The sequence below is a fragment of the Podarcis vaucheri genome (genome assembly GCF_965113315.1).
Source record: "Podarcis vaucheri genome assembly, chromosome: 13".
Taxonomy (NCBI): Eukaryota; Metazoa; Chordata; class Lepidosauria; order Squamata; family Lacertidae; genus Podarcis; species Podarcis vaucheri.
The window spans coordinates 33865244-33886050 of NC_138751.1; the positions used below are offsets into that span (position 1 = coordinate 33865244).

The 20807-nt window shown below is 47.8% G+C and overlaps 1 protein-coding gene across 4 annotated transcripts in view; it reads right to left on the reverse strand.

Annotated features, from left to right (window-relative positions):
• The window catches only part of OSBPL7 (oxysterol binding protein like 7), a 37820-nt gene extending 17013 nt beyond the window's left edge, over window positions 1–20807 (reverse strand). Inside the window, exons 1-13 of one of the 4 annotated variants that reach the window (XR_014213250.1) lie at window positions 20289–20807; window positions 11048–11264; window positions 10597–10719; window positions 10114–10167; window positions 9828–9941; window positions 7962–8093; window positions 6739–6865; window positions 5340–5443; window positions 4564–4656; window positions 3873–4002; window positions 2934–3082; window positions 1399–1494; window positions 311–442 (exon numbers count right to left, since the gene is read on the reverse strand). Coding sequence is in view for 3 of the 4 variants with exons in the window: in XM_082197194.1 (XP_082053320.1) it covers window positions 311–442; window positions 1399–1494; window positions 2934–3082; window positions 3873–4002; window positions 4564–4656; window positions 5340–5443; window positions 6739–6865; window positions 7962–8093; window positions 9828–9941; window positions 10114–10167; window positions 10597–10719; window positions 11048–11146 (1353 nt within the window). In the remaining variant the exon portion in view is untranslated. The other 3 variants (XM_082197194.1, XM_082197196.1, XM_082197195.1) reach the window with 3 other exon arrangements.

Genomic DNA, 20807 nt, shown 5'->3' on the forward strand with positions numbered 1-20807 from the left:
ATTGAGCGCTAAAGGGTGGGTTTTCTACTGAAACAACCACTCTCTCCTAACAGCCTGTAAGAACACCTTGCAATTAATCTGCGGCAGGGAAGATTATGTTGGGATCAGCTATAATTTCACCTGTTGATGTGTGTCACCATAAATGATGGGTTTTGACCATTTGCTCTCAATTACCACAATCATTTTGTTTATTTATATGGGGAACCCGTGTACCTCCAGATGGTGGAAGCTGTAGCCCGGGAACAACTAGTGGGCCACAGATTCCTGTTTTAAAGACTCCCCCCCCCCACAAATGGCTACATCCACCAACCTCGTTCTCAGATGAGCTGGCCGACAGGAAAACCTCGCAGGCATCGAAGAACTCCGTGTGCGAGTCGGAGAGAGACACGATGCTGCGATTGGAGAGCTGCTGCTCCTGACCTTTAACCAACAGGGCATCCGGCTAGAGGGCAGAGAAAGAAAAAAAATGTTGCCAAGAGATCCAGTCGAAGGCGACTGTGGGGTTGCAGCGCTCATCTCGCTTTTAGGCCAAGGGAGCCGTCATTTGTCCACAGAGAGCTTTCTGGGTCATGTGGCCAGCATGACTAACCCACTTCTGGCGCAACGGGACACCATTACGGAAACCAGAGCACACAGAAACGCCATTTGCCTTCCCACCACAGTGGAACCTATTTATCTACTTGCTCTGGTGTGCTTTCGAACTGCTAGGTTGGCAGGAGCTGGGACAGAGCAACAGGAGCTCACCCCACCGTAGGGATTCGAACTGCCAACCTTCTGATCGGCAACCCCAAGAGGCTCAGTGGTTTAGACCACAGTGCCACCCGCATCCCTTAACCTGAAAGTAGAGGGCCTCTGGCAATCACTGCCAATAGCTGTGGATGAACCTCACCTTCCATGAATCTCTCTATACTCGTTTTCAAAAATCTAACATCCAACCTAATGGCCAGAGTCACAACCTGTGTAAGTAATGGCTTTTAGTGGTTTGGAGGGGATCAGCCTGCCTTAGGGACTCAGGAGTTTGTTTGGCCTGTTTATTTTGCAGTGGATCAGCCCAATCCATCACTCCTGAACTTGCTTCCAAATTGGACTCCAAAGGCTCATCCGAACACAAATTGCATACAATTTAAATGCAGGCTTTTTTTTCTTTCCGAAAAGTTACATGCAGCACGACGGAACAGATCTATGACCGACCACTAGAGGAACTCAAAACAGGATAGAATATGGCTGCTTAGTTCATCTCTGGGTTTGCCTGGAGCTCTCTGCAATACTCCCGATCAGGTTAAGAGCCTGCAGCAACCTTTGCCAACCAGGTGCCCTCCAGTTGTTTTGGAATAAGACTCCTATCAGCCCCAGCTAGCATGCACACGTTTCTCCGCTGTAAAGAAAAGGAAAGCTTACCTCATCAGGGTTAAATGAGGCAAAGGAGTCCAGGGTTGTGTCCGAGGAGATGGAGAGAGAATGGAAACGGCGTATACATTCCATATTGTCCAGTGTCTGCAGAGAAGCCAGGTGGGGGGAAAGGAGGAATTTAGAGAGGGACGCGGAATGTAGATAAAGAAATTGCCCTGTAGAGCATCATAGACCAGGCAATGCTTAAATTTCTCAAACATGAGGTACCAGCTCTCAAAACCACAAGATACGGAACCCCTCCAAATTGGGGTTTGTTGGTTTTGGGGGTGTATCCTGCAACATGTCATTGATGCAATAATAGTAAATTATTATCTATTATCTACAGGTGGCAACCATTTTAGGTGCGTCCTATTGACGTGCAATCACCAAGGCGTGGGACTTTTTGGACCTGGAAGAAGGCAGAACAGGGGTGGGGCTTATACAGGCTCCGCCGAGGCATTTGGGGGCCGCGAATTTTGTCACATCATTGTCATTTGGAAGGGCACTCTTGCAATATAGCGCAACAAACGCGATGCAAAAATTAAACAAATTAAGTGGCATGTTTGTGGTGCACTATTTGACAGGGCTTTAGCATGCACCGACTGGAAACAAAAGCAGTATGCCTGCCCCAAAACGTTCGCAGGAGCATTGAAAACGGGACCGCTTATACCTGCCCCAATACCATTGTGAGCCCAAATCCATCATCAATGCACAACCAAAAACAGACATCTGTGGAGCCCCATATTCTCTATGACTTGGGCATGTACATAAATCAAAGATGGAAAACTTCTTTTGGTCAAGGTTTGCATTCCTTTAGAAGGGCTGGGGTTTATGTGCTCAAAACCACCTGAAGAAGTGGGGGCACAGCCAGTCAGACTCCCTTTACCTGCCTGAAATTAAGTTCATACTCTTGACTTTATATAGCCCATATTTTTTTGCTCCATAAGACGCACCTAGTTTCTAGAGGGGGAATGCAAGAAAAAAAAATATTTTTAAAGGGAGCGCTGAGAAGAGCCTGGGATGCATACAGGCTCTGCTCAGTGCTCCCTTTCACGAGCCGAATGGAGCGTGTGTGTGGCACTTGCAGGCTTTTCCCCAGGAAGGAGAAAAGCTCCCAAGAGCCGCACACACACTCCACGTGGCTCGTGAAAGGGAGCGCGGCTCTTGGGGGCTTTTCTACGAGGTGGGAGAAGGACAGCCCCTCAGTGACAGGCTGCCCTTCTCCCACCTCGTAGAAAAACCCGCAAGAGCTGCGCGGAGCGTGTGTGCGGCTCTTGGGGGCTTTTCCCGCCTGCCTTCGCTCCATAAGACGCACACACATTTCCCCTTACTTTTTAGGAGGGAAAAAGTGTGTCTTATGGAGCAAAAAATACGGTACTGTACACTAATTGAGCTATTCTGTGCCAATGCTGCAGTATTCTGCATATTTTGGGTTGTTGTTTTTTGGTATAAGCATCTAACATTTTTTAAAATAATTCTATACCAGCAAAGTTTTAAAACCAGCAATTGGCGAGCCTGCCAGAAGACAGAGGGAGGAGCCTTACCCCGGCTGCTGCCATGCCGATGCCACCCCCACGACCACCCTGGGCGGAAGACATAGTGGAGCGTTGCAGATCGAGCGTCCGCTGCAGTTCTTGGAGACGGTCTCGCTCCGCTGTCAGCACGGCCAGCACGCTACTGAGGGAGCCATGAACTGGCAAAGGAGGAAAGCACATTTCAAAGCAGATCCCATCATTCATAAGGAACCAGGCATTTGGCAAGGACTCCGGAATCCTTGGAATGATCAACTTTTGTTTTTAAAGGAAGGAGCTCAAGTTTCTAGCCCTTAAGGCCACCTTGACTAATTTGAAAACAAATGTACATAACACCCAATGAACACTCAAGAAGTGGAGCGAAGTGTGTGAGCAGAATTGGCAAACAAGGAGTGTGTGTGTATATATATATATTTATATAATAATAATAAATTTTATTTATACCCCGCCCTCCCCGGCCAGAGCCGGGCTCAGAACGGCTAACACTAGTAAAATTACAGTAAAAACATAATAGGAAAAGAAAAAAACCAATTTAAAATTCAGGTTAAAATGCAATTTAAAATGCAGCCTCATTTTAAAAGTAGCCCATAGATACACTCCCCTTGTTCTGCAGAAGCTGAACTAGTTATGTAAAACAAGAACATTTCTGCAATTTATGCAGGACACAAAATCCAGCTTTCCTTTGTACAGAATCTGGGTTGCTTCAGTCACAACATTGTGATTTATCGCGGCAAAGAATAGGTTGTGGAAATGGGGGGAATTAACCCCCCCCCCCAAAAAAGTAACAAGCCCATAAAACATTCTTTCCTTCCAATCTCTCTCATGCTCCTGCTCTCTGTCGACCTTCGACATCCCTCTCCACCCACAACAAAAATAACAAATAAATGTAAAGTAGGACTGTCATTCCTGAGCGTTGCAAACAACAATAGCCAACACCTGCCGCAAGCTGACCTTTCTGAGCTAAAATCCAGAAACTTCTCTGCAGCTGGCTGTATTCCGGAGGGACGCTAAAGATGGCTTGGTTCTGACAGGATTCCAAATATCTCGAAAGGTTGGGCACAGAGCCATGCAGGCGCCCCACCTGCAGGTGACAAAACACTTCTGGTTTAGACACCCAAGTAGAGCATTTCCCCAATCGCACCCTCTCCCCTTCCATATTACTTAAAAGCAGTGCTTTTTTTTTCCTGCGGAGATGCAGGGGTACGCATACCCCAAACGTTTTGTAAATCTTTGTACTTTTGTCCATTTACTGTATTTATTTCCCCTGATTTGAACTATAAAATGCTGATTTTCTTGAGTCAAAATTAGAGTATCCCTAAACTTTTTTTTTTAGAAAAAGCACTACTTAAAAGGCTTTTCTCCTCTGTCCCAGAAAAGCATTGCTCTCTCAATAACAGCAAGACCATGCAAAATGCCACCCTCCACTTTCTAAGCTAGGCACACACCCTCTCACCCCCCCCATATAACAGTGATGGCCAAACGTGGCCGTCCAGATGTTTTGGGACTACAACTCCCATCATCCCTAGCTAACAGGACCAGCGGCCAGGGATGATGGGAATTGTAGTCCCAAAACAGCTGGAGGGGCAAGTTTGGCCATCACTGCCATATCAGAACCGTCACCCCCAGTCCCAAGCCAGCTCACCCTGCCTATCGTGTCGTCTTTTGCAAAACTCTGAGTGCACCAGATGCGGGTGGATCTCTTCCCCTTCCTGGGTCTCTCCGTGCCCGCTGAGGTCTGTAAAAAAATCAAGAAAGAGTCTCCTGCCACAGCTACCATCGAAAGTTTATTCAGCGTCAGAGAACTCAAAGCAGGAATTCCTCAATTTGTAAGAGTGGGTACATAACCATGCAAATCCGTTCAAAGCCCATGGTTGGTACGTGACTGAAATGGCAAGAAAGCAACTCCAGAGCCAGTGGCAACTGCACTGTAGGGGGGTTGGGCTAGATGACCTTTGGGATCCCTTACAAATCTATTATTATTATTATTATTATTATTCCGCCCTATACCCGGAGGACTCAGGGCAGTTCACAGAAGAAAATCAAAATATAAAACCACAAAATAAATAATCAAAACAAAAACAACAACCCAACAACCCAAATAACAGAATCTACAATTCTATTATTCCACAGGACGGCTTACAATACAAAAATGCATAATATGGTAACAAACAAAAGCAATTAAAAAATGCACAGTTTAAAAGGCCATAGGTTGTTGAAGTAGCCGAAGGCCTGGGAAAAGTGGAATGTTTTTGCCTGGCGCCTAAAGATATGTAATGAAGGCGCCAGGAGAGCTTCCCTGAGGAGAGGATCCCACAAAGGCCCGTTCTCATGCGGCCCCCCTCTGGACCTCTCCTGGAGGAGGCACACCAAAAGGGGCCTCAGGGGAGGATGATCTGTTGCCATCGCCGCTCTACATACCTGACTATTGGAGATGAGGGGAGCCGATGGAATGCGGTGCAGGGTCTCCAAACTCTGCAGCATCCGGTTGAGCTCTTGAAGTTTTCCCTGACATTCGGAGAGTTCTGAGGAAAAAAGAAACCAATCGTTACGCGTGTGAAAATTTTGCACTCGGAAAGAGCATGCAAGGGCGATGTCTGCAGATTTAACATGGCAGAAACAGGCCAGGAAGTCAGGAGGCGGGACTTCCTTGAGCTTGTTTGGAGGTTTTAGCAGGGGAGCGCAGCTATTGTATACCCTTGACCGAAGAACGGTACACTCCTTCTATCTGGGATGGTCGTCCTCTTCCACTGAGCGCGCAGCTTCGGGAGGGACGCACATGGAGCGGTGAGGGAGGGAGGGAGGGGACACCTGCCTAGCCAGCCAGATCAGCCGAATCAACCCTGGCGATCAATGGGGTGACAGATGTCGCAGCCAGATCGCCCTCACATCCAGGAGGCGGGACTTCCTGTCTGTTGAGTAAATCGGCTCTTTGGTCGGTCAGCATTTGGAAGAGAACAGGGACTATATCATGGCAGCACTGTAGAGCAGGGGTCGGCAAACTACGGCCCGCGGGCCGGATCCGACCGATTTGCCTGCTGACGGTCCGTGGATCGTGTGGATTCTGTTCGTTAATTTTTTTTCTGCACCGCCATTTTTTGGAGGGCGCCATTTCCCCTCTCCCTCTCACACACCACGGCGCCTCCTCCCTCCTCCTCCTGGCTTCTCCCTGCCCTGCGTAGAGGAGGAAGGGGGCTGGGATGAGCTCGCTGAGCGCCATTTTGGGCAGCGCCTCTCCGGAGCCAGCCCACCCTTGCGCCAGCAGCACCACAGGTAGGCAGGGGGAGGGGAGGGGCTGGGGGAGAGAGAAGCCCCCTCCGCCGTGTGTGTGTGTGTGTGTGTGTGTGTGTGTGTGCATGCAGTCCGGCCCACCACAAGGTCTGGGGGACGGTGAACCGGCCCCCTCCCAAAAAAGTTTGCTGACCTCTGCTGTGGAGACATTGGGTGGATGGCTTGCACTTCAAACATAGTTTGGAAGCCAAATTCCCACAAAGAACTACAGCAGGCACAGCCTCTCTGACCCACAGGCTGCCCCTTCATTCTCCTTTGTTCTGGCTTATAACGGCCACTGATTCCCGCCCCCCTCCAACTCCTTAGCCCACTTCTGATCTGCTGACCCTCCCCCGGGAAAAGCCTTCTTACTGGAAAGGTGCTAGAAGGAGAGAGAGATCAATGGAATAGGAAATGCAGCAAATGCAGACGTTCTTGACGGTGCTTCAGAAAGAGTGCTGGCTTAGAAGAGCAGAGGAAAGGTAGCTGGGAATGGTGAAAGGCGGAAGGGCATTTGTTTGAGGCAAGCGGTAAGAAGATCCCATCTCACCTGCTGAGCACCTGTCCAGGCCTTTGCTGTCGCTCAGCCAAGAATTCACCTTGTCTCGGGGGCCGGCCAGGGAAGACAAGGCAGGGGCACTCTCGGACATCAGAATGCGGTGCCGTGAGCTGCAGGCCTGCAGGAAGGAGGCAAGAAGATGTGGGCCGAACGGAAGCTAAGAGCAAAGGATTGTGGGAGGCGCGTCCATTTTGCAGGCCACAGCTGTGAGCTTTTAGCCTCTTGTTCACCAGGAAGCTCTCCCTGGGACCCGGGCACAAAGCTGAACAGCAGAGGCAAAGTCATTTTAGGATTTCAACACCCCTTTTCTCTATAAATCACTAGGTGAAACCAGCTAAGTGCCAATACTATAAAACTCTTTTACAAAGCCACATAAACTGGTGTTGGAGAACTCACAGCTCTTTAGTATACTGGTCATCCTAGGGGTAGGGAACCTATAACCTTTTAGATGTTATTGGACTCTCAATTCCCATAGGCCTCAACCAGTATGGCTAGCTAGTATTGGAAGCTGGAGATGTACAACAACATCTGGAGATGTACAAATTCAGTTATACAAGCAGCCGACGCAACTTAGCAGCTGAACGTTACAAATGTATTTGCTAGATGTACTTAACATTTCCACGGGAACCACCAAAGCTTAACTTTGGCCTATAAAGCAACTCTTTCCTGCCAGAGCTATGTGAGGGCCCCTCCAGACTGGTTTGTGGGGGGGGGGTTTGGCAGGTCTATTCAGCAATATGCCACCGATGCAAAAATAGTACATCCTTCCGGAACGATACAGCGTTATTGCCCTCCAGTGGGCAGCTCTTGCGCTGTAGCACAACAAAAGTGGCACAAAAAAGGACTCCTGTAACATTCTTTTCATTTGAAAAAAGACAGGATTTCAGCAGGAAGTTACGAGACGTGCACCGTTTGGAAATGAAGTGGTGCGTCTGCCCCAAAACTGTTGCAGGTACAAACAGCACTGAAAGCGGGATCTACGTGTAACCCCGCTGATACCATCGTGTGCACAAACCGTCATGAATGTGTAAGAAAGAAGGCATCTGGAGTCCGGGCCCCAAGTCTCTTCTTCCTGCATATGACTAGGGGGAAAGAACCAAAGAGGGACACTGGAGTCCTCTGTCCATTCATCATTCCATGTGCATGTCCCTTCCCATCCATCTTGCGCAACGCAAAAAAGTATTCCCCGCCCCCCACCCTTCCCACCAACTCACCTGTGTAGGATGCGAGGCTCTTCCACCATGGCTACTTGTCAGGTACTGCCTTTGGGAGGCATCCAACTTCTGCACTTGGCGGTGTGAGCAGAGCTTGGCCACCCAGTTATTGAAGAGTTCCTGGGATTTAATCTAGAAGGAATGAACCGTTAGGAGCACAAAGGTGGGCGATGGGAATTAAGATACCTGTCCAAGCAGAGGTTTAACTGATGTCTGAAATCTGAACCCAAGAGCCGATAGGGTCCTGAGCGGAGCTGATACTCAACCTAAACTGTGGAGATTACCGTATTTTTTGCACCATAACACTCACTTTTTTCCTCCTAGAAAGTAAGGGGAAATGTCTGTGCGTGTTGTGGAGGGAATGCCTACGGGCGGCATGCCTACGGATTTTCCTCCTCTAAAAACTACGTGCGTGTTATGGTCGGGTGCATGTTATAGAGCGAAAAATACGGTAATTTATTTCGCAGCCATCGGATTCAAAAGATCTCAAAGAAGAGAGAGCAAGATGCTAGTTCTCCTGCAGATTAAAGCTGCTTCGCTTTCTTTCCAGATCTTTGTATTAGGCTTTTAAATACATAACAATTTTTCAATACAACAAAGCTTTCCTCCCCCTTTTTTTTTATAGGCAAATGCAGATAAAGACCTTGTCGGCATTGTTCCACTCAGACTACAGAATCCACAAAACAATCCGGTTCACAGTCAAAGCATCGTGAAAGTCCGCAGGCGAGGGCTCCAAGCTTGTAGCAAACCGATCTGACGACACCACTGATATATACCATGTTCAGCTTCCTGCATGTTTTAGGAACTGCCAGGAAAACATGCGCTGAAAGCTAAGTCCAGTGAATGGCAAAGGATGTCCACCTAGCTTGGTTTGCCATAGCTGGGGAGAAACCTTTCCCCACACTCTACATGCCCAAAGAATCCTCCTGGCTATGGGCCCTAGTGTTCATGCATTAGCTTGGATTTGAACCCAGAGCAACAATGCAAGGCAAACAAATAGGACAAGCCAGCTCTTTATTACATGATACCTTGACCGAGAGAACTGCAAAGGCAGAACTTTCTAACCCTAGCTGCTACAGTCCAGCAGTTCTCAACCTGTGGGTCCCCAGATGTTGTTGGACTACAACTCCCATCATCCCTGAGCTCTGGCCAACAACATCTGGGGACACACAGGTTGAGAAAGGCTGTACTACACAGTGCCTATCAAACAATTCCCAGGATTATTAGGTACAGTCGTACCTTGGATCCCGAATGCCTTGCGAGTCAAACGGTTTGGCTTCCAAATGCCGCAAACCCAGAAGAGAGTGTTCCGGTTTGCAAACCTTCTTTGGAACCCGAATGTCTTACACAGCTTCCGATTGGCTGCAGGAGCTTCCTGCAGCCAATTGGAAACTACACCTTGGTTTCCGATCATTTTGGAAGTCCAACAGACTTCCGGAATAGATTCCGTTTGACTTCCAAGGTACCAGTGTAAACATTACTGTGCCGCGTACTGTTATCTTGTTTCCCAGTAAACCTTTGTTCATCCAGAACAGGAGGCAAGCAAACTGAAACTTCCTTTCAGGTGTCATTTGCCAGATCAGGACTTTCAGCTTTCCCATCCTCAGGCTAATGCTCCCATTTCCCAGACTGGGGAAATCGAGGCCCAACAACCTCCTCAAGGCTAAATGATGGGTTGGCATTTGACCTTTCCTAGTCGCTCACCCAGTCTTCCTTTTCCAGTTTTCCATCTGATTTCTCTTCAGACCATATAAATCTTTTGTCTTTTTTCCATTTTAGTTCCTTATGCTTTTCTCTCCCATCCTGTCCTGTTACCACAACCACAACCCCGCAACCTGCATGAGGTTCCTCTTTTGCACGCCTTACCTTGAGATGATAGATGTTCTCTTCTGTGTCCAGATCTACGCGCTGCGCCTTCTTGTTGACCGACATGACAGACAGGCGGACGTCAACAGAGCCGTGAAGCTTCCCCTTCAAGACCTGGGAGGGAGGGTGAAATGGTGAAATGAATACTGACCCAGCCCTTTGAGCTCTGCCCTACGGATCTCATTGATCTCTGATGTCCCCCTTTGGCCACTTCTGCTCTTAGATTCCCCATGAGTCCCCACCTCATTGAAACCCAGGCACCCCAGGCTCCCTACCCTGTACTCACATCTTGGCGTGTGGTGGCATATTTCAAAATCCCATCTTCCAAAACAAAATAGCGCTTTGAGAAAGAGAGAAGGGGAGAAAGAAAAGGAAGAAGTCACAAATATCCGTGTGGTCAAAAAACCACCTGAGGCACAACAAAAGTATTCACCCTTTTCACATATATACCCTTTCCACCAGTCTAGAGAACCGTGAGAGAAACAGGAGATTGAGCAGAAGATGCGGCCTACATAGGAATGAATCTTATGGGGTTCGCGTGATTTATTGTGAATGTGGGATGAGTTAGTTTGACACATTGGTTTTCCTACAGCACCGGAAGCTGTGAGGGATCCACTCTGGTCCCGGGTTGATTGAACCTACGTTCCAAAGGCCTGGAAGGGACCACGTTTTAGAACCACAGGAAGTCTGGAATCGCACTAGAACAGGAGTACCAACCACACCCGCGACCAGCAATTCCCAACACACACGGGGCTCTCAAATCTCTCACCTTGTGCCAGCCCTTCAGGGGCCATTTTCGCTTCTTCAACAGGTAGCCCTCCTGCCTCTCTGGCTCCTGAATGACTGCGCTCTGGATCCGCAACTCATCCACCACCTCCCAGCTTTCGGAACCCTAGAATTTTTTTTTTAAAAAACAACATTAGAAAGAAGGGATGGGGTGTTCTCCCAGAGGGAAAACTGGTTGGAGTTTTGCACTGCAGTCCAAAGGCTCGATTAAAGGACATACCCATTGTTTAACCTTTAGGCCCACTGACCTGAAAGCCCCTCCTACCAACCTCTGGGATGCGTGTAGATTGTTTATGCGGTTCCTCCAGGATTGGCTGGCAGCTCCCACCAGCCCAGCCAGTATGGCCAATGGACAGGGATGATGGGTGTTGGGAGATCAACAAAATCTGGAGGGTCTCAGGCTACCCGCTCTTGGCAGAGGGGAGACATCTCACCTGCCGAGCAATGCTGTGCTTGGAAGACACAGTGCTGTTGGAGCGAGAGGGGGGCGGAGCCCTCTTGGGAGAAGATGGGTCCTTCTCATGGCTACCCATTCCTGTGCAGTCCGTCTCTTTGGACAATGCCCTCTCTGGATGCCAAGGAGGGGTCAGAGATGCCGCTGTCGGTCAGAACCTTGCCCCCCTTTCCTGAGCATCACATTCAGAAGGGCAGCTGAGAAGAGAGACCAAAAAACAAGACTCAACGTCCTTATTACAGTTCAGCACAAGGAAAAGCAGAGAGAAGTAGGGATTTCCACAGAGGAATGCTTTAAAAAAGCGAGGAAGACCAACAAAACAACCATCATCTTGGATGAAAAGAAGACAACGAATGATTACAACTGCTCGTTCTTTCGTCTTGGGAAATAAAACATGAGTTTGGATGTTCTTTCATTTCTGTATTTCTATATTTGATTGAATGCAAAATGTGAGCTTTCTCCCCTTCATTTCAATTCACTTTTAATTTGTATACTGCCTTTCTCTATTACTATACACACGGTGGTTTGCAGGAACAAAATATACAACAAAGAACCTTGTAATACGAAAAGTCATAATAAAGCATAGCTTTAAAATGAAATGACTTATATCAAATAAAGTAAGGTAAAGGTAAAGGGACCCCTGACCATTAGGTCCAGTCGTTACTGACTCTGGGGTTGCGGCGCTCATCTCACTTTATTGGCCGAGGGAGTCGGCATACAGCTTCTGGGTCATGTGGCTAGCATGACTAAGCCACTTCTGGCGAACCAGAGCAGCGCACGGAAACGCCGTTTACCTTCCCGTCGGAGCGGTACCTATTTATCTACTTGCACTTTGATGTGTTTTCGAACTGCTAGGTTGGCAGAAACAGGGACTGAGCAACGGGAGCTCACTCCGTCGTGGGGATTCGAACCGGCGACCTTCTGATCGGCAAGTCCTAGGCTCTGTGGTTTAACCCACAGCGTCACCCGCATCCCATCAAATAAAGTAATATTCAATAATCTATTAGAATAGGACGCAATAAAATTAACTCTCAAAAAATCAGCAAGCACTAATTAAACAGAAATTCCGTCTTCCTCCTCCCCCAGTTGCAGGGTTTAGCAAACAAACCCTAGACCAAGACACACTCAGGAAAGGAGAAGGATGGAGGGGAGAAATATATTTTAAAGGAGAGAGGTTATAATCCATTGCTGGGACTGATTTCCTACAGTCCTCCCATTAGCTGGATGCCTTGATGACACCTCCTGTCCATGATGAGCCTGGCTTCCAGAACGTCATCTCTGCAGCTAACCCTTTTATCAATCTCACCTGCTTGTTCTACAAGACTCTTCGAGCGGCTGCAGCTGCTGCTTTGGATAAACTGCTCACCTACACCTATTTTCCATCTCTCCTCCCTTGGCAAACAGGTTCTCCCTTTGCAGTCTGCTCCTAGGCAAGTCTAACTAGATGCAAGCCCCACCGAATTCAATGGGAAACACTTGCAAGAAAAAGAAATGTGTGCCTTACATCGCTCGCTCGGACCAGGTTCTGTGTCAAGGTACTCCTGCGGCCCACTTGTTCTGACGCGTTGGACCCTCCTTGGTTTAGAGGATACTTAAAGCACAGGCTTCCCTCAAAGAATCCTGGGAGCACCCTTAAAAAACTAAAGCTCCCAGGATTATTTGCAGGAAGCCATATGTGGTGTGAATGTGACCAGGGCCGGCTAATGGGGAGCTCTATAGGGAGCCTAAATGTGTATATCTGGGTAGCTGGTTACACTCTGAACAGCAAATCCGTGCCTACAAAAATCAGAGTTTATACACCGATTGTGTTTGCTGGACTGAGATGAGCTGTAAGGGGAAAGTGCCGGGAAACTCACAGTTCAAAACTTACCACTGCTGTGAACTTGACTCATTAAATGGGCTTAATAAACAACTATCTGACTAGAAGACTTCTGAAGGCAGTCCTGTTTAGGGAAGCTTTTAATGTTTAGTGTTTTATCATGTTTTTAATATTCTGTTGAGAGCCACTCAGAGTGGCTGGGGAAACCCAGCCAGGTGGGCGAGATATAAATAATAAATTATTATTATTATTATTATTATTATTATTATTATTATTATTAGTCTCAATCTCCCCTCCACATCCCACCATAATTTGCCAGACTGAGCTCCTTGGGGAGGAAGGTCAGGATAGAAATTTAATAGGCAAATAAATAACCAAATAAAACGAGGTGTTAGGGAAGAAGTTCCCTCCCCTTCCAACCCCCCCACCAAAAGTTATCCTCCCTTGTAGCCGGTCATATTCCTCTCCCCGCCCCCAGCCCTGCCCCCCAGTCTGCAGCCACATAAACACAGCTGCCACTCACCCATTTCTCATTCTGTCTCTATATATACTGTGCCTCGCCCCAAACCTCCAAATTTAGCAACTACTGATAAAAACCAAAAAACGCCCCACTCTCAGCAACAATCTGGATCTGAACACGCTGAGCAGAGTCAATGCAAAACGAAGCCCGTTTGCAAACATGTTGCATTGATTTGCGTAATTGTGTTTGCATGAAGAAAAGAGAGTCTCTCACTTAGCACAAAATCTGAGGTTTCCTCAGTACAAAAAAGAGCAGCTCCTCACAACACTACCTGAAGAGGACTAAAGGCACCCCGATTTACATAATATTTGCATATGCTAATTGCATGCACAGGCACAGGTATAGAATTAAATCTATCCCAAGGTAGTGGAGAAAGCTGACAAGGTGCTCTGTGTGCTGTCCAGGTTCTAACCCAGGGATGGAAAATGTTCTTTGGTCTGAGAGCCACACCCCTCATGGGCAATCTCCTAAAAGCCACATGCCTGCGGTTGGGTGAGGACAGGAGAGCAAATGTAAACGGAACAAGGGATTTAATTTCTACCTTTCTGGGAACTGGCTACAGTCCAGACATGCAAACGTCAGAGGTTGCTACACACCTCCATCCAATCTCTCCATCCTTATTCAAACAAGCCAGAGGCACCTTCACAATTCATGAACACATTCCAGCCAGGCAAAAGGAGAATGGAAGTCTGGGGAGGGGCATGGCTGGGGAAAGGGGGCGTGGCCTGGGCAGAATCCCAAGGGCCAGGTGAAGAGGCCTGAAGGGCCAAATTAAAGGTAAAGGTAAAGGGACCCCTGACCATTAGGTCCAATCGTGACCGACTCTGGGGTTGCGGCGCTCATTTCGCTTTATTGGCCAAGGGAGCTGGCGTACAGCTTCCGGGTCATGTGGCCAGCATGACTAAGCTGCTTCTGGCGAACCAGAGCAGCACACGGAAACACCGTTTACCTTCCCGCCGGAGCAGTACCTATTTATCTACTTGCACTTGACGTGCTTTCGAACTGCTAGGTTGGCAGGAGCAGGGACCGAGCAACGGGAGCTCACCCTGTCGCGGGGATTCGAACCGCCGACCTTCTGATCGGCAAGTCTAGGCTCTGTGGTTTAATACACAGCGCCACACACAAACACACAGAACCTGGGGTTTCCCACCCCTGATGGAAAGGACCCTGGGCTCTGAATTCTTACATTCTCTCTCTGTATACCTGACAGCCCTCTGAATTATTATTATTATTTATTATACTGTATTTGTTAATCGCTTTATCTTGCTCAATGCAGCCCAAAGCGAATGACAACCAATCAAACAAAAATCAGAAAAACCCACATAGATACATGAAAACCAAGTGGCAAGGGAAAATACATTAAAAACATCTCACCTACTTCTAAAAGGCCACAAATAGTGAAGGCCAAAAGGCCTGGTTAGAAAGGCAAGTTTTTGCCCGGCAACTAAAGATATGTAACGATGGTGCCAGGAAAGTCTCCCAGGGAAGAGCATTCCAGAATCGGGGAGCCACCCAAGAAAAGGCCCAGTCTCAAATGTTTGTAATTCTTTTTCGGTTTTAGAATAAAGTTTTAGAAAGAAAAGAAAGAAAAGGCCCAGTCTCGTGTTGCCACCCTCCGGAAATCTCGCAGGGGCGGGGGGGATGAAGAAGGGCCTCAGATGATGATCACAGAGTCTGAGGCGCTCCTTGAGGCATTGCAATCCTGAGCTATTTAAGGTTTTTAATAGGTCAAAACCAGCAGAAACAAATTGGCATCCCATGCAGTCAGGCCAGGATTGGTGTTATATGCTCAAACCGTCTTGCCCCGGTGAGAAACTTGGCTGCCGAATTCTGCACCAGCCGAAGTTTCCGAACAGTCTTCAGAGGCAGACCCAGGTATAACACATTGCAGTAATCTAACCTAGAGGTTACCAGAGCATAGACGACAGAGGTTAGGCTATCCCTGTTCAGATAAGAGACACAGTTGGGCCACTAGCTGGTGCTGAGGGAAGGCAGGACCCCTGGCCCCTTTCACTACATCATAGCTATGACGGAGCAGCCAGAAAGAGTGCGGCAAATTCACCCAGGAAAGTGAGTTCATAGCTTAGAAAGCCCTGATATAGGCCTCCATATTATGGATTTTGTTTCCTTCTCCACTGGTTTCTAGCCGAAGCTCACTCTGTTGAAGTGAAGGGGAACAACTCAGGAGAACAGTAGTGGCTCTTCCCACTCATTTCGACTTGCTCATTTCAGGCTGGAACAGGAGACCTCCCCACTGGATTGAGCCCATGTTTTCATTCTCATATATATATATTATATATATGACATGACTCAGGTTTTTGGAACCTGCGCGAACAACAACCAGAACGGCTACATAAAGAGTGCCAAGGACCTGCATTGGGGAAGCCCTATTCAGGGGACAGCCGCTTTTAAAGGCTTCCAAGCGGCCTGCCATCTGTCAGTTCCAACCACTCACATCGCATCACCTGCCTTGGGTGTTAAAAATAGGTTTCGGCTTAATAAACAGCAGCTTCTTGTTACAGGCCGGCATATAAAAAAAGGTGTGTGGAGTTGCAACTGGATATAGCAGGGTGACATGCCGCAGACGGGGAGAACATAAGGAAGGTCTTATAAGACCCGCGCAAAGACAATTTATTTATTTGTTTCTTCCCAAAAGCTCAAAGTAGATTACCTCCCTACATTTTATCTACACTACCTCCCTGTGATGTAGGGTTAGGGTAAAGTAGCTATGCCCTGTTTGTTCATATAAACCAATGAACCCTGCTTCCTAACTCTGGGGCTTTCGTTTATTTTGTTTGTTTAGGCTCTAGGGTGACAAATTTGGCCTTTCAAGGCTGTAATCTTAACCCTACTTTCCTGGGAGTAAGCCCCATTGGACATAGACGTAGAGCAGCCACGGTTAGGCTTGCGTTGCACATCCTTAAATAGTACTGTATTCTCATGTTTCTTACTATGTTGTTCTCATCTTCTGATTTTCTGGATGTTGCCTTGGTGGTTTCCAGAAAGGAGGCATAAAAGTATTATAAATAGGTACAGCCAGCAGCCACTGACGGATCTAACTCCCAGCAATAGGTCTGGCTCTTTAGAGCAGGGCACCTGTGTCAGTCATGAGCAGCACTTAAATGGCCCAGTTAGACAACATTACAGAGCTTTTAGCAAGCAGGTGACACCAAAATGAAACCAAGGGAGGAACTGAAAAAGCCAGGATATTAATAAAGGATAATGGGGTGGCAACACCTCTTATACTGAGGGCATTTGCAGCAGCTGCAACAATAGCTACAATTAAAATTCCATGGGTAATATTTTACATTTCTTAAATGTTGATTTGCACATGACTTAACTAAAACAAACATGAACTTTTTCCGTAACTACATAAGTGGTTTCCCGAGGTTCCAAAGTAAGGCTGCGTAAACACACTACACCTGCATGTTCTTTCCCTCAAAGAATTCTGGGCACTGAAGTTTACCCCTCACAGGGTTACAAGTCCCAGCAACCCTACAAACTACAGTGCCCAGAATTCTTTGAGGGGAGAAATGTGCTTTGAATGTGCTTTAAGGCTATAATGCACACGTCCAACAGGTAGATCATGATCTACCGGTAGATCACTCGACATCTGTGGTAGATCACAGGTAGATCACTGGCTCCCCCCAAAGAAGCTCAACAACTTTGGCTCCTCTAAAAAAAGCCCTTAACCCAAAAAACCAGGGCCTTCCTTCCTAAAAAAAGCTGAAACTTTGACCTGAACCCCAAAAAGGGGGTAGATCACTGCCAGTTTTTAACTCTGTGAGTAGATCACAGTCTCTTGGGAGTTGGCCACCCCTGGTATAGTGCGTACACAGCCTAAGGCTGGAAGCCTAACCCCCACTTACCTGTGAGTAAGCCTCACTGAATTCAATAGAACTTACTTCTGAGTAAGATTATGCTGTCAATCAGTGCCAGAGGTGGAGATGGAGGAAACACAGCAGGGTTACTTTTTGTTTTCAAGGCCTCAGCTGTTCATCAGCTTAGTTTCCTTCTCTAGACACCAAGGCTGACACCCCCTTTGACCCTAAAACACCACAATGGAGCTGTAAACGGGAACCGGAAGTTTGGTGGTTACCCGCCCCCAATTTCTGATGGTACGCTGTAAACAATGCCCAATGACGTTTTTAGGCTGTAGCAACAAAAGCATAGTTCTCAGTTCTTGGGAAGTTAATAGAATTGCTGGACTTGGTAACTGGCAAGGCTCCATTTAGAATAATAGCACATTCAGTTCTGAGTACCACTGCTCAGGAGTGACATTGGCAACGCTGGAAAGGAGTCAAGAAAAGAGAAAGAGCTACGAAGAAGAGAAGGGGCCTAAATGAAGAAAGTCTGAAGGAACTGGGTGTACCAAGCTTAGAGTTCATTAAGAAGGGATGGTTTGTGTGTGTGTACACACATGCGCAGATAGGAGAGGGGGGACAGAATAGGGAGGGGAGCAGATATAGTGGAATGTCTTGTTTAGAAGGAATTGTTGGCTGGCGAGCTAGGGGCGGGGGCGGGAATACACAGTGACATTTTGTTGTAAGTCGCATCCATTTGGAAGAATTATCAAACTGTAAACTCCAGCAATAGAAGAGGGACCCAAGGAATCTCCTTCCAAAGGTTGGAGACGCATCCTGGAATATTTGAACACTCTAACTAGTGCAGCAAGGAAATAAAAGCTGGTTCACACATGTGCATGTGCATCACCTGATGACTGCAACATCAAGTGATGACTGGTGTGCGGATGTGTGAATGCATCACCACGGATCTTACCCCACAGACAGAAATTTCAGATCATCCAACGACTGCCCAAATGCAATGCTTTTCCGCGGAAATAATTCATAAATTCAGGATCGGGTCCTTGAAAGCAGGCTCGCACAACATTTGATTGCTCTGTAATTCACTGCTGATGTTGAATGAGCCACTCCAGCACGAATAGTTGTGTCAGAGGCAATACAAAAATTTGGTCTGCGAAGGCCCATGCTGTGCCACATGCACACCAGATATTTAAAGCACTATGATGCTACTTTAAACAGTCATGGCTTCCCCCAAATAATTCTGGGTGCTGAAAGTTGTCGGGAGACCCCTATTCTCCCATAGCTACAATTCTCAGAGTTTCCTGGGGAAAGTGATTTGTTAAGCCACTCTGAGAATTGTAGCTCTGTGAGTCTCAGCACCCTTAACGGACTACAGCTCCCAGAATTCTTTGTGGGAAGGCCATGGCTGCCTAAAGTGGTATCATAGTACACTAGACCATGGGTAAGCAAACTAAGGCCCAGGGGTTGGATCCGGCCCAATCGCCTTCTGGACGGTCTGGGAATCAGCGTGTTTTTACATGAGTAGAATGTGTCCTTTTATTTAAAATGCATCTCTGGGTTATTTGTGGGGCCTGCCTGGTATTTTTACATTAGTAGAATGTGTGCTTTTATTTAAAATGCATCTCTGGGTAATTTGTGGGGCATAGGAATTCGTTCTTATTTTCCCTTTCAAAATATAGTCCGGCCCCCCACAAGGTCTGAGGGACAGTGGACCGGCCCCCTGCTGAAAAAGTTTGTTGACCCCTGCACTAGACCTATGGTGTGAATGTGGACCCAAGCCATTGCAGGATGTTGCTATCATCAAGTGAAAACATCAATGTGTACAGTAATCAACATACAGTACACACACACACACAAACCAACCCTTCAGTAACCTCTGGGTACGTTTCTTTCCAGGACTGCATTTCTAGGCTTTTTCTTTTGCGCCCCCTTGCTTTTGTACCAAGCTGTTAGTTTTCCAATTAATTCTTTCCTCCCACTTCCCCTTCACATTTTTCTCTGTGCTGTAGAATAATCCACTATCTATTGATGCTGTGGAGCACAGTTCACTTGACCCTCCCAACTTTCCCCCGACAGTCCCTCAGTTCTCCCAGGGGCCCTTCCCCAAGTCAAAACTTCAAGCACTCCTATACCTTTGCCATGGAGAAAAATCATGCCCATGACTCTCTCGGCCAGACACCACCATTCCCCAGCCTTTGGATTCTTTATTGAGGCATAATAGATGTCAAAATCCATCTACAGTAATCCCTCCTATTTATCTCCCCCTGAAACCAAAATCCCCCTTTCTCCTCCCCACATGTCTTTGAAATGGGGACAAACTTTCTCTGTGGGCCAATCTATCATCCGTCCCTTAAGCCCCACTTCCCCAAATACCTTTACCTTTCCCCCACCCACCCAGACAACCATCACATCCCTTCCAAATCCCACAGTTCCCAGACCTATTACTAATATTATTTATTAGATCTGCATACCGCCCTTCCTCCGCAGCAATCAGGGCGGTTCACAGCATAAAAATACAATACAATACAAAAATACAAGATAAAACCACGCAAAATACATAATAAAAACAAAAAGAACAGCCCTCCCCTCCCAATGCGTTCCCTGGTCCACATTCCCATCAGGCTGTTTCTGTCTATGAAAACAGAACAAAAAACACTCCTATTTCGCTCCCCACTAGGAAATTTCCTGACCTCTTTCTCGGCCGTAGGTCCACAGTCCTCCCCTCTGAAGATGGGGGAAACAAAATTCCTCGGCGTCTCTCTTTCCCTGACTCTTCCACCCCCCTTTACCCTCCAGCTCCACTCAGTCCCAGGAAATCCCGCTTTGCCAGGCTGCAACATTTGCCTTACCAAAAATAGAAAGAGCAGGCTCTCTTTCCACTCCCCATCTGTCCAGTCCACAGGGCAAAGTCCCGAGCAACCCGCCCTGCTTCCTCCTCCTCCTTCCTGCCCTCCCAACTACACACAGTGCAAAGGAGGTGCCTCCCTCCCCTCCCCATGGCAAGAGTGGGATGCAGGAGGTGGGCAGAGAGTGATGGTTTTATTGATCAGCCGCCTACCTGCGCGCAGAGGCGATGCTTGCTATCGCCTCCCGTCTCCCTGGACTCCCCGTTTTCCAATTCCTGCAGCAACGGCTGTTTGTTGCTGCTGCTGCTGCAAACCGGAATCAGGAAGCAGCTGCCAAGCTAAGTCGCAAGCAGCCAGCCCTCTCGCTGGTGGTGCTCTTGAGTTAATCCACCTTTTGCAGCTTGGCTGCGCTTTGGCTCGCCTCTGCCGCCCTGCCTCTTGGAGGACCGGGTGGAAGCCGGCTGGTCTTCTGCCTCCGTGCAGGGTGGTTGCCCCCTCGACTGGAGAAGTTCTCCTTTGGAAATCTGCCCGACTAGGACTGGCCTGGGGGTCTGTTTGCAGCAGCATCAGGGCGGAGCCGCGCCAAGCGGAGTGAGTGATGTGATGGCAGTGAGTTCTGTCGGCTGCAACAAAATGTTGCAGTAGCCCATAGCTGTCAACCTTCCCCTTTTTTTTTTTGCGGGAAATTCCCTTATTCCAGCGCCGTTTCCCGCTGCTATCCCGGATTGTTA